This window comes from Mixophyes fleayi, chromosome 5 (assembly GCF_038048845.1).
Source record: "Mixophyes fleayi isolate aMixFle1 chromosome 5, aMixFle1.hap1, whole genome shotgun sequence".
NCBI lineage: Eukaryota > Metazoa > Chordata > Amphibia > Anura > Limnodynastidae > Mixophyes > Mixophyes fleayi.
In genome coordinates, this window is record NC_134406.1 from 99998368 (window position 1) to 100011712 (window position 13345).

At 39.9% G+C, this 13345-nt stretch overlaps 1 protein-coding gene across 4 annotated transcripts in view; it reads left to right on the plus strand.

Annotated features, from left to right (window-relative positions):
* PDE1C (phosphodiesterase 1C) overlaps nt 1–13345 on the plus strand; it is a 702427-nt gene that overhangs the window by 127684 nt on the left and 561398 nt on the right. For 3 of the 4 annotated variants that reach the window (XM_075212600.1, XM_075212602.1, XM_075212603.1), the window contains exon 1: nt 5002–5220. The exons of the other annotated variant lie outside the window; for it this stretch is intronic. In XM_075212600.1, coding sequence (XP_075068701.1) covers nt 5136–5220 — 85 coding nt within the window. In that variant the 5' untranslated portion in view covers nt 5002–5135. Of the gene's footprint in view, nt 1–5001; nt 5221–13345 lie in introns of those variants that run through there. 4 annotated transcript variants of the gene reach the window in all.

Consider the following 13345-nt stretch of genomic DNA (forward strand, 5'->3'; position numbering starts at 1 on the left):
TTAAAAACCCTGAACTTGTATGATTCGCACCAATAAATGTACCTGGACTGCGTAGAGGAGTGGGTCACCACAATATATATTAAAAACCCTGAACTTTTATGATTCGCACCAATAAATGTTTCTGGACTGCGTAGAGGAGTGGGTCACCACAATATATATAATAAGAAAACCATCAACTTGTATGATTCGCACCAATAAATGTACCTGGACTGCGTAGAGGAGTGGGTCACCACAATATATATTAAAAACCCTGAACTTTTATGATTCGCACCAATAAATGTATCTGGACTGCGTAGAGGAGTGGGTCACCACAATATATATAATAAGAAAACCATCAACTTGTATGATTCGCACCAATAAATGTACCTGGACTGCGTAGAGGAGTGGGTCACCACAATATATATTAAAAACCCTGAACTTTTATGATTCGCACCAATAAATGTATCTGGACTGCGTAGAGGAGTGGGCACTGGGCACCACAATAAAATATATAAAAAACCTTCAACAGGTCTGCATTACACTGCACATATGGCTGCTCCTCCATCCTCTCCATCATATACATGTTGGAGTTTTAGCGTGTGACAACCTCTTGTTTTTGATAATGTCAGTGCATTTTGAATATTTTTCAATTTGCCCCACACCACTGAATGTACTTTATCTATGATACGCATCTATCTATCTTGACTGCGTAGTGTGGTGGCCCCGGTACACAATTTGGTACCGAGGCCACAATATAATTAAAAAACCCTCCACGGGTCAGAATTCCACCAAAAAAGGGTATGGACTGCGTAGTGTGGTGGCTCCGGTACACAATTTGGTACCGAGGCCACAATATAATTAAAAAATTGGGCATCAACTGTCACCGTTGTTTAATATCTGATACACCTAAATATGGACTGCACAGTGGAGTGGCCCCGGTAGTAAATTTGGTGCCGGGGCCACAATACCTCCTCCAACTTCCAAGTGTAGTGTTTATAAAGACAGACAGCGTCGAAGTGTTATTAGTTGACTTTCTTAACCCTAAAATTGTCCCTGTTGCAAATATTCGTGCAATGGACAGTTACTTTTTTATTGAAAGACTCAAGCTTTCAAGTGTAGTGTTTATAAAATATAAACAACAATACAGTAGTTTTAGAGCACGTCAATACCTCTTGTTTTAAATTATTAGTAGCACAAGATACTGCAGAATGTGTGAACTTGGTAATATTGCAGTACCAATGGACTTATACTGCTGGATTGGTTTTGCAAATTTGGTTATAATTATATATATTTTTTTTACTTTTTTTTTATTTTTTAAAAACTTGGGAATAATGGGGAAATAACTATGCCCTTAGAAGCACAGAGCACAGGACACAGCACCACTGGACTGAACAGGACACGGCACAGGACCCAGCAGCACTACGGAACTCAGCAGGACAGAGCACAGGACACAGCACCACTGGACTGATACTGCAGAATGTGTGAACTTGGTAATATTGCAGTACCAATGGACTTATACTGCTGGATTGGTTTTGCAAATTTGGTTATAATTATATATATTTTTTTTAATTTTTAATTTTTTTTTACTTTTTTTTATTTTTTAAAAACTTGGGAATAATGGGGAAATAACTATGCCCTTAGAAGCACAGAGCACAGGACACAGCACCACTGGACTGAACAGGACACGGCACAGGACCCAGCAGCACTACGGAACTCAGCAGGACAGAGCACAGGACACAGCACCACTGGACTGATACTGCAGAATGTGTGAACTTTGTAATATTGCAGTACCAATGGACTTATACTGCTGGATTGGTTTTGCAAATTTGGTTATAATTATATATATTTTTTTTAATTTTAAATTTTTTATTTTTTTTTACTTTTTTTTTATTTTTTAAAAACTTGGGAATAATGGGAAAATAACTATGCCCTTAGAAGCACAGAGCACAGGACACAGCACCACTGGACTGAACAGGACACGGCACAGGACCCAGCAGCACTACGGAACTCAGCAGGACAGAGCACAGGACACAGCACCACTGGACTGATACTGCTGAATGTGTGAACTTGGTAATATTGCAGTACCAATGGGCTTATACTGCAGGATTGGTTGTGCAAATTTTGTGGTAATTAAAAAAAATTAAATTAGTTTTTGGTATTTTTTTAAATAACTTTTTTTTATTTTTTTAAACACAGGGGAATATTGGGGAAATAACTATGCCCTTAGAAGCACAGAGCACAGGACACAGCACCACTGGACTGAACAGGACACAGCACAGGACCCAGCAGCACCACTGACCTCAGAAGGACAGAGCACAGCACACAGCACCACTGGACTGATACTGCAGAACACAGCACAGCACAGCACAGCACAGAACTAAACAGCACAGCACAGAACTAAACAGCACAGCACGAGATCTACCAGGACAGAGGACCACCTAACACACCCTCCCTCTACCCTGATCAATGCCCGAGTGAAGATGGCGGCGACTAGCGGGGAATTTATAGGATCCGAGTATCGCGAGATCCGACAACGGGATTATGAGTCAGAGCCTCAGTTTTAGATTTGAATTTGGCGCCAATACCCGGATCTGTCTCGGATCCGACGCGGATCGGCAACGTTCGGGTGGGCTCGGATTTCAGAAATCCGAGTGCGCTCATCTCTAGCTAATAGTTACCAGAAACAATAGCTTTTTCCTCAATTCGCTCAGACAAAGTAGCAGATGCCCTTATAACTATTTTCTCTAGGGTGGGGTACCCAAAAGAAACGTTAACTGATCAAGGTACCCAGTTCATGTCTAACCCCATGCAGAGTCTTTGGAAAAAGATGCAGGCGAATCTTTTAATTACTTTCCCGTATCACCCACAGGCCAATGTGCTGTGCGAACGCCTTAATAGCATCCTTTTCAGTTTTTATTTCTTTTAAAGAAATCTGGAGGCAATTCATGAATTATGAGTTTGAAAATTCCCCTTTAAGAGTCTACTGGGTCACACTGGAACAAATATATATTACCATGAATATACAAACAAAAGTGAAGGCACTCACGTTTTGTTGTCCAACTCAGGGCCTGGGTGCAAAAACTTAAAAAGTTGAAGAGATACAGCATGGAATAAACAGGAGGCATTCACGGGTGAAATGTTGAGGTGTTTATTAATAAATCTATATGTTTGTTCCGGTTGTTTAAAATAAATGATAAAAACAAACAAACAAACAACAAACAATGCAGCATTAAAAAGTGAAGGTAGCAAGACACAATCTAAATTAGGTAGGATAAATGAAGTCTCAAATACTTGGCATAGATAAGATTGTGTTAATCTTATAAAGTGGTTATTCTTGTTTCAGAGACATTATCTTATCTAAGATATCAAAAACAAGCTGAAATTGTGGAAGGGTAGAAACCAATGCTTAGTCATGGGCCATTTAGGAAATTAAAAACAATTATATTTTACAGAACACATTGCACCTTCCAGGCTTGAAAGCAAGACGAAATACACAAACTGGACCCATAAAATATACCTTATGTATAACACTTGAGAATATTTTCCGGTGCAAAAATATGACATTTTCCACAGACACTTTGTTGCTCAGTAGGTGTAACTAGAGAGTATAAACATGCAGCATAGTGTACTTTAAGCAAATACAGGATATTGGAACGCCCATTATGATATGATCATAATAATATTTTAATTGCTTCATTCCCTGGGTAAAAGCAGTTGTGGCATAAGGTCCACAGATTTATCCAAAGTAGACATGGTGGTATAGCCGCCTGGATCATTGGTGTCCCAGTTTTGTAATTAGGATCATTCTGTCTTTAAACAATATAATTTAACATACAACATACAGGAAGAAAATATTGAGAATTTCAGTTACAAAACAAGAGAGTGGTACTGTTCAGCTGATTAATATTAAAAACTCAGATGCAAATGGTTCCAGGAACACATTTTTAAAGCCCCTGGTTGTCTATATATAAATGGGACAGTTGATGTTTATATACATTTATCTATCTAAATATAAGGCTTGCTGAAATGTATCCATCTTCCAGGGGCCTAGCATTGAGGAGTTAGGAGGTGTCATTTTCCCCCAAACACCAGTGTAGAGATAGATGACAGAAGCAGGCTGGGCCGGTCCCATAGTGAGCTACCTTGGGCTGAGTCACCTGCATTTTTTTCCATTAAAATAGACTGCTGTGTCCAGTTGTCCTCCCAGGGCTAAAATTTGCCAGCCCTCCCCTGAACTTCTGCCCACTTTGACACAGTCCAGGTGCTCCATGCAGCCACTTTTCCTGCGGCTCTGCGGTTAATTCAGACAGCACCAACTGAAAGAGAGGTGTGTGTTCACTTGGGCCAATAGGAAGTCGCAAGGATGAACCTTACCGCTTCCTATTGGACCTCATGCTCATACAATTTTGAACAGCCATCCTGGAATGGCAATCAAGCAGCATTTCCAAGACTATCAAGGAGAGTTGTTTTAAATTATTTACATTATGGGGACACAAATATTTTGTGTTGCCCTCGGGTACTGTATAACTTCACTACACTTCTGCCATCTTCACATCTTTTCTCTTTTTCTCTGGGTGATTACCTCAATGGGTTTATTACAGGTTAGAAGAATGTTTTAAAGCTGCTTTAGAGTAATCATTTTATGCAATGTAAGTTAGCCATTATCTTTCCTCTAACTTTTGTACCCATGACAAGCAACAGATAAATAATAGATGCTGTTGATTCAACAAATGTAATGTCAAGTCCAACCTAAAGCTCATCCAACTTTGCTCAAAGTGTCTTTAAAAATCACATCGGACAAAAAGCGTAGATGTAGACACAACAATAACAACAACAACAACAACAACAACAACAACAACAACAACCAGTAAATGAACTCTTGACTCTTTAGGCATTTTCACTACAATACACTTTGTTTCCCTCTGCAGTTGTTTAACTCAGTGCAACATGGCAGCACTATACCAGTGACAGTCTCAGTGGGAGGAGATAGTGTTGGGAGCTTTTCTCACAGTCACTGCTGCCTGTACATTAGGAGATGTGTGAAGTCGGGTATAAGTGCTGCCACAGGCAGATACACAGGGACGGATAATAGCCAGCTTTTAATCTCTGTTTTGACAAAGGAAGAGCCACAACTAGCTAAGTACTAACAGGGGAAAATGACTGAGCCTAGCAGTAGGAAAGAGGGGTTTAAAAAATGCCGGAGTGCCACTTTCAGCATTGATGGTTTTAGCTTTACAATAGGTAAGAACTTGTGTTTTTTTCTGGAAATTACTATATTTGATTTTAATTTTCTGCCTTGCAAAATGTATGTGTTATTCTCAGTTCTGTATATGTCTGTTTTACCCTTGTGATATATATGCTTAATTGTTAAGTCATATAGTGCTGTAAGGAGCTGCTTGTAACAAATGGTTAACTGAACCCTAGGCTGCTGTGATATAATGACTTTGATATCGGAAACTTTCACTTGTTACTGGGCATACTAAAAGCCACAACTGCTGATGCAGAACCTCTTGGAAAGCAGTGGTCTGTGTATGTTAATTATTTCTTTGCTCAACAGGCAGTTTAGCTGGTTTACTGGGGTTTCTTCCTCTCCAGTATGATGAGTGTTGTTATGTTATTATCACTATTACGGTAATGTGATATATGAGTTTATGCTAGTTTTGTCTTTTGGTTGGCCTATGCTTATGTATTAATGCAAAACTGAAACGCTTACGAAGAATTACTAATATTTATTAGCATAAAGGATTCTTTGAACTTACATGGTTAATTTATTTTGTCAAGAACTGTTTCATTTTTGCTTTAGAGTTCATATGAGATTTCCTATTCAATAATAAGTAAACTACTTTGACTTTAAAAAAACTTCAGTGGATAAGCACTTAATTGCTGTTGTGTTATTCTGGGGCAGGAAAGCGCTCTTTTGTTAAATACTATTTAATATGAGTTAAAGTTTTGATTCAAAGGCTGAGAACTTCCACCTGCCTTGTAGTCACTAAGCTATTCATGTTTGATAATTAGGGTGTTGGCATCCACTGACATATCTCCATTTAAATTGCCTGCTTGTTCTAATTTCTGAGGGCTCATTATACTCTTGTAAAAGTGGCACCCTGGTTGCTCAGAGACACAGCTGCCAGCTGCTTCCATGCTGTACGATCGATCTGAGGAAAAGAAGGAAAGATACCTTGCGTTGTGTTATTCAAAGACCATCATCAAATAAATAATTTTCAATATTTAATCACTTGTCTTTAACAGTGTACCAACAGGGGAATCTAAGTTAATGCATGTGGTGAATGGTCTATGAGCATTGCAACAAGCACAGTTCTTAAATGGATTGCTAAAACCATGCATATTTTACTGTTCGGTGTAATTGTACTGCAGTTAGATCTAGCCCTTGTTCAGAATATAGCATTGCTCTTTCATGCTCTTAGTTAATGAGGTTCCGTGCTCAGTTTCTGCAGCAACTCATAGAGATAGATATTATCTAAGAATGAGGAATTTTGTTATGACGATTTAGCATTAAATGCCTCTGATACCCTTTACAAGCCTTCTTCCAAAGCTCACAGGATGTGTTTAAGCTTATTTGAGCTATCTGGCAGAGCTTGATGTGCTCCATGTAACTGCTGTCTTTATGTGACAGGTGAAAGATAAAATAGACGTACAAAGTAAATGTTATCTCTCAACTAGATGCTGCAACAGTGCCAGGGGGCATACAAGACATCATCCTTAATGCTAAGTAACAGTAATGACAGCTGGTGTCCCTTTTGTGTGCTGAATCCATGTTCTTTAAAAGACTGGTGTTTTATAACTATGTGATATGGCATTTTCTATAGCTGTGATTACAATGTAATTTTCATGGCAAATATTTGTCAAATGTTTATAGGTAAAATTGTTGCTGTTTTAATTTGAAACTCTACTTATTGAGGAAAAATAAGTCACTTGTTGCCACAATTATTTCATTGCCAGGAATCCTTTAATAATATATATAGCAGGAAGTGTACCCTTCCATTCTGTAATAACCAGTTAAAGAAAACATCTGCCAATTAGTGCAGATAACATTACATCATAAGCGGTAATTTATTGTTTTGCATCAGAAATCAGTGACTTTTTTTCTTTCAGCATCTGGTTACTGCTTTAATTGTGAGTTATATTAGAATTTTTAAAAATAATATTCTTCTTCTTCTTCTTCTTCTTCTTCTTCTTATTATTATTATTATTACTAATAATAATAATAATAATAATAACAACAATAACAATAGTAATCTCTCTCTCCCGAATTAATTATATATTTTGTAGCATTAGTATACAAAAAAAGTAAAAGGGGATCTGTGATGATATACAGACACTTCTAAGAACTGTAAAGTGTACACTTAAGTAAAGATGTTGTACAACCCCACAATAGAACTTTAAAAATGTGGAGTGGATGCCGTATACTCTGTGATATTACTGATTGCTTACCTCCACCCCCCCCCCCCCCCCCACACACACCTAAAATAGGGTTTCCCAGCTCCAGTCCTCAAGCCAAGCCCCTTTAAACAGCCCAGGTTTTAAGAATATCCATGCTTGAGTACAGGTGACTTAATGACCTCAGTCATTTTGATTCACTCACCTATGTGGATATCCTTAAAACATGTATTGCTACTGGGAGGGGAGGCAATATTCCTCCTACTAAAATAGTGGCAAGATTGTCCCATGTGTTAAAAATTTACAACATGTAAACCCGGTATCTGTCTTATTATATACCGCTGTTGTAATATCTACTGTGATACCTTTTTTTTCATTATTATTATTAGCATTATTGATGTGTACTTGATATACTTTTGGGTTGGTACGCTAAAAGTAAAGTAGGGAAAAATGAGGTTAATGGTTGTCCTTCAGTGGTGCACGCAGTGGGGGTTTCTGGGTCTCCAGAAACCCCCCCCCCCCTCCGCTAAAAAGTGCCCTACATATCGGCACTGTAGTATACAGCAGCTGCGGCGCTGTCTAAGAAGCGTCCGCGGCGGTGCTGTATTGTATACAGCACCGCCACGGACGCTTCTTAGACAGCGCCGCGGCTGCTGTATATTACAGTGCAGCCGAAACAGAGCTGCCGTGCATGTGCGGCAGGTCTCTAGGATTATTTTTTTTCGGGGGCGGAGGAAACCCCCCCTGAAAAATCCTCCGTGCGTCCATGTCCTTAAAGACAGACAGAGGCAGAGGAAAAGCTGATTTTGTACTTTGATGATATCATTTGTTTTTCTGTGCACAATGATGGTGGCTTTGTAGACAATGATACATTCCAGCTGGAAAGAACAGTGCATGGAGGTGACTTGTAGTGGAGGAGTATCCTCCACTAGGAAAAGTTTACACAGCTTTTCCCAAGCTTAAACATAGAGGGCCTGATTCATTTTCAGTTGTAAATCCCTTTGCATACCATATCTGGTAAGAAAAAGCTCTGTACATGTTCAGAAACGGACCTTACGCCAATGAACGCAATTGTATGCAATTCATGTCTGAACACAAATGACACTTATAACTGCCTATGACTTGAAGGGCAGAGTGGGTGGAGGGAAGGAGGTATGTAGGCTATAAATTAGTGGGCTGCATACCAATAGGGCACATACAGCACAAAATCCTGGGCAAATATGTACAATTGGGCCTCATTTAGAGTCGGACGCAATTTGCATCTAAGACGTACATGCAAGAGCAGGAGTGGGAGTGTGCCGCAGCTTGGTAGGGTATTGCGAGTGACATGCAACCCCAGTTACGTCCCACGTGTAATATCCTAATGAGCTGCGACCAGTTCCTGCAGCTAGCTAACTGCTTGCGCCACGTAATTCCTGCCGCACTTTTTTAGTCTTTTTTGACGTCTTGATCCATCTAGGGTTGCTTTTGCGGGTAGACGCCCACAGTATCGAAATTATTCACCGGTCACGCCTGCATAACTCCGTGTTCCACCCTTTCCCTCGTACTGAGACGCAAACTGTTGCAAGTGTACACTGAGTCTGAAAAGCAGACGGAACTGATGCTTACTGCGCATGTGGGTCAGTGGAAATGTGCACAATGCACCTGAAATGGACTTTGTGTCCGACTCTAAATGAGACCCTTTGTGAACATGTGTGTTTGCAATGCACAAGCAAGCTTAAAAACACGAAGAAGAGCAGCATTTTCAAATTTGACTCATCAGTAGAAAATGATCCCCCCAGCATCCTTAAACATCAGCTTGAATCAATGATATACTGTCTAAAAAATTGAAGAACAAGTATATTGTCATATCAAAAGAGACAAGGATAAAAATGACAAAAATAACACATTTTCGAGAATTACTTTTTTAAAACAAAGCTCATTTATCTAACACAATAACGAACAAAAATGGGAATTAAATGCAACATGAATTGCTTATTGAAAGATGAATCCATTTATGCTATTTCACTATTATTCCATAACTGATCATCTTTTTATACCTCATTTTATATTGATGTCAAAATATATATTTTTTAGTTTCCTTTATATCCTAATTTTTAAAGGTTAACTTAATTTTCATGGAGTTTTTTAAGAAGTTATAAGTGCAAAATATATTACAAATATAACCCCTGTCCTGTAAATAAGGAAAACTGATATGTGTAAACAGCACTATAAATTATAAAAACATTTACATTTTAAAATGGGTGAATTATTATTTTGATTGATATCTATATCTTTCTTCTTTTGTCTTTATTTACGTGATTTATTGTCTAGATTAGTGCCCCACATATTTGGTGGTTTTTTCCCAAAAATTGCATACACTTTTGTGGCTGAGTGGCTTCTGTGTCCCATCTTTTATAGTTAAGTTATTACCACTGTCCAGTCTTTAACTTTTTTTCTCTATACTTTCTTTAGTTTAGTATATACAGCAATTATCTGCCCAAAGTGATTCCTCTGTTTACAGCTAGCGCATTAGCCCAAACACAAGATGAATATCATTGGGATTAAACTGAGCAGTGCAAACAGATATTTGTTCTACCCTGTTCATATCCAGTGATGTCAGCAAAATTATGTGGCTGGCCATAGGCCGAGAACTGGTTCTAGACAGAAGTTGAAGTAGAAATTTAGAAGTGGTGGTATGGAAAATGTTAGTGAATGGAATTTTATAATTTTACACTGAAAGCAGTAGGAGAAGTGGCGGTATGACATACCACTGTATACCAGCCCACTGCAATCACTGGCTCAAGATATGATTGAGATTATATGTAGAATGCTTTTTGTACTCTTGCATATTAAAACACAGACTTCCTCAGAGTGTGATAAGCAGAGCATGTATAGTATTTGGAGATGTCAGAGACACAAAGTAAGTCTATAATTAAGAGTTCGTAAAGATGGTATGCAGATATAGTTAAGAGTATATACTTACTAATGAACCTGAAACAAGCCTTAGGGAATATTTCAGTGGACATGTAACAATACCGTGGAAACAAAAGATGTCTATTTTAAATCCAAACAAACCTCAGGACAAATTAATAATTCAGTAAACCCCCTATAAACTCATCTACAACTCCATACTGTCTAGTCCCTAAACTTCAAATAACCATCATACCTGTATCTTCCATAGAGGTCACATGTTTGTACATTTATAGTATATAGAACGTTTAAACATGTGTTTACTATGCCAGTGACAATCGTCCAATGGAAGCTGATTTAAACTCCTTCAGATGAAGACTAACTGACATTCTATGTTTTCATCTAGAATAAATATAGTAATATTTAATACTAACTTCACCATGTGTAGGGTTATAATGTGGGCCTTAAGGGTGTCCCGGCTTTTTTACTAAATAACTGCCCTTGTTATTAATAGTAATTTTTGGGGGGTCCATAACAAATCTCTGAAATTCGTCCAAATTAATTCGCCCATTTATTAAACTATTTTATAATTCAATCACACTTTCTGTAAAAAAAAATCTTACTTATATGACTTGATTCTTGCTCCTCTAGTTTGAAACTGTGTCCACTTGTTTTAGAAATCATTGTTTTAAAATACTATCTTCCTGAACTCTGTTGATATATTTGAATGTTTCTATCATGCAATCTCTGTCCCTTCTGTAAGATGTACATGCTCAGCTCCTCAAGTCTTAATAAGTTTTGTTGTGTAGTATATGAGGTATGTTAAATATACATATATTAATAAAACATAAGTATCTACATGATTGCTTAAGTATACTTTTTCACCTATATTTCTACATTAGTCTCCATTTGCCAAAGTGTGATTCACCTCTGGAGTTGCACTCTAAGGGGGGGAAGCAGGGCCGGATTTACCGCTAGGCAACCTAGGCACCTGCCTAGGGCCTAGCGGCTCTCGGAGGGCCCAGCTGGGGGGGACAGGATCAATTTAAAAAAAAATGAAAAAAAAAAAAATTGGCCCCTCCCCCGACTCGCGGCACCCCCCCCAGCCTCTTCTCCTCTTAGTGTCTCAGTGATAGAGAGAGAGGAGGAGAGGCTGCCGGGACCCGACGAGCGATCACGTGACTCTTTCTTTTTTTTTTTTTACATCTGGACTGACCGAGGAGGAGCAGCGCGCAATAGAAAGGTAAGTAAAACAAGGGACAGAAGTGGTGATGGTGAAGGGGCACAGAAGTGGTGATGGTGAAGGGGCACAGAAGTGGTGATGGTGATGGGCACAGAGGTGGTGAAGGGCACAGAGATGGTGATTGGCACAGAAGTGGTGATGGTGATTGGCACAGAAGTGGTGATGGTGAAGGGCACAGAGGTGGTGATGGTGATGGGCACAGAGGTGGTGATGGTGAAGGGCACAGAGATGGTGATTGGCACAGAAGTGGTGATGGTGATTGGCACAGAAGTGGTGATGGGCACAGAGGTGGTGATGGTGAAGGGCACAGAGGTGGTGATGGTGATTGGCACAGAGGTGGTGATGGTGAAGGGGCACAGAATTGGTGATGGTGATTGGCACAGAGGTGGTGAAGGGCACAGAGGTGGTGATGGTGAAGGGCACAGAGGTGGTGATGGTGAAGGGGCACAGAATTGGTGATGGTGATTGGCACAGAGGTGGTGATGGTGAAGGGCACAGAGGTGGTGATGGTGAAGGGCACAGAGGTGGTGATGGTGAAGAGGCACAGAGGTGGTGATGGGCACAGAGGTGGTGATGGTGAAGAGGCACAGAGGTGGTGATGGTGATTGGCACAGAAGTGGTGATGGTGAAGGGCACAGAGGTGGTAATGGGCACAGAGGTGGTGATGGTGATTGGCACATTGGTGGTGATGGTGATTGGCACAGAGGTGGTGATAGTGATGGGCACAGAGGTGAGGGTGAAAGGGCACATGTGATATTGTGAAGGGGCAAAAGTGACAATGAAGGGGCACAGTGTGATGATAGAGGGACAAAAGTGACAAGAGTACATACTTGGATTTATGCATATTATTTTTGCAAACACCTTAAGTAAGTATTTCTGCCCTGACTTCAATATTTATTATGTTGTTTTGACCCAACTACTTAAAAAAACAGGACTGCTTGGTAATTATTTAGGGGTGCCTTTTTCTGCAGCAGGGTGGCCTTGCTCTTTTCACATGTTAGGTACGCCCCCAAAGATGCAAGCCACACCCTCACCTCCTTTGGCGGCTGCGCGGCGGCACATGCTTTCACTTCTACGTAACTATAGGGGTATATGGTAGGCTGCAAAAATATAGTGCTATGGATTGTTTCAGGGAGGGGGCCCAAAAACAGTATCCTGCCTAGGGCCCTATGAGGTCTAAATCCGGCTCTGGGGGAAGTGTCTCCGAAACGTCCCTGAGACTTTTTGCAGCTAAGATTTGACAGACAGCTCCTCTGTGCTCCTTTATGCTCGCACCCCATAGAGGTGCGAGGGAAAATGAGCATTGTGCGAGTCTGACCACTTTAATTAAATCGGAGGAGCTGCAGCTAGGCTTTGCAGCAGCTCCATTTCTATTGTGGCTGCTTGAAGGCAGAGAGAAGCAGCTGCAGTGCTCCTCTGTAGAGTCAGTCCTGTGGGCGCAGTACTGGCTGTTAGATAAAAGAATAGAGGTTTCGGACATGGAGGAGGGTTTCTGGGCAGCTGGAACCCCCCACTAAGTGCTCGTCTGTTTCAGGAACCATTCCGTGATTTTTGTTCTGTTTTATTAATATTTTTTAAAAAAATAAGCATAAAAGCAGACTTTCCAGCTATTTGTTTGATAACATTTCAACACACACGTAACCAACCAGCTAATTTTACTGTGACAGCTTTGTTTTTACATAATAACCTCCTGATTGCACTAGCAAAGCACATGGCAATCGGGGATTCCATTGGGGATAATGGAGGAGTCATTAAGTGCAATGCATATCTCTTTCCACCTTAGAGAGTAAAAACTGGCCTTTGGGTAACAAGCTATACGTTTCCATAGTAACA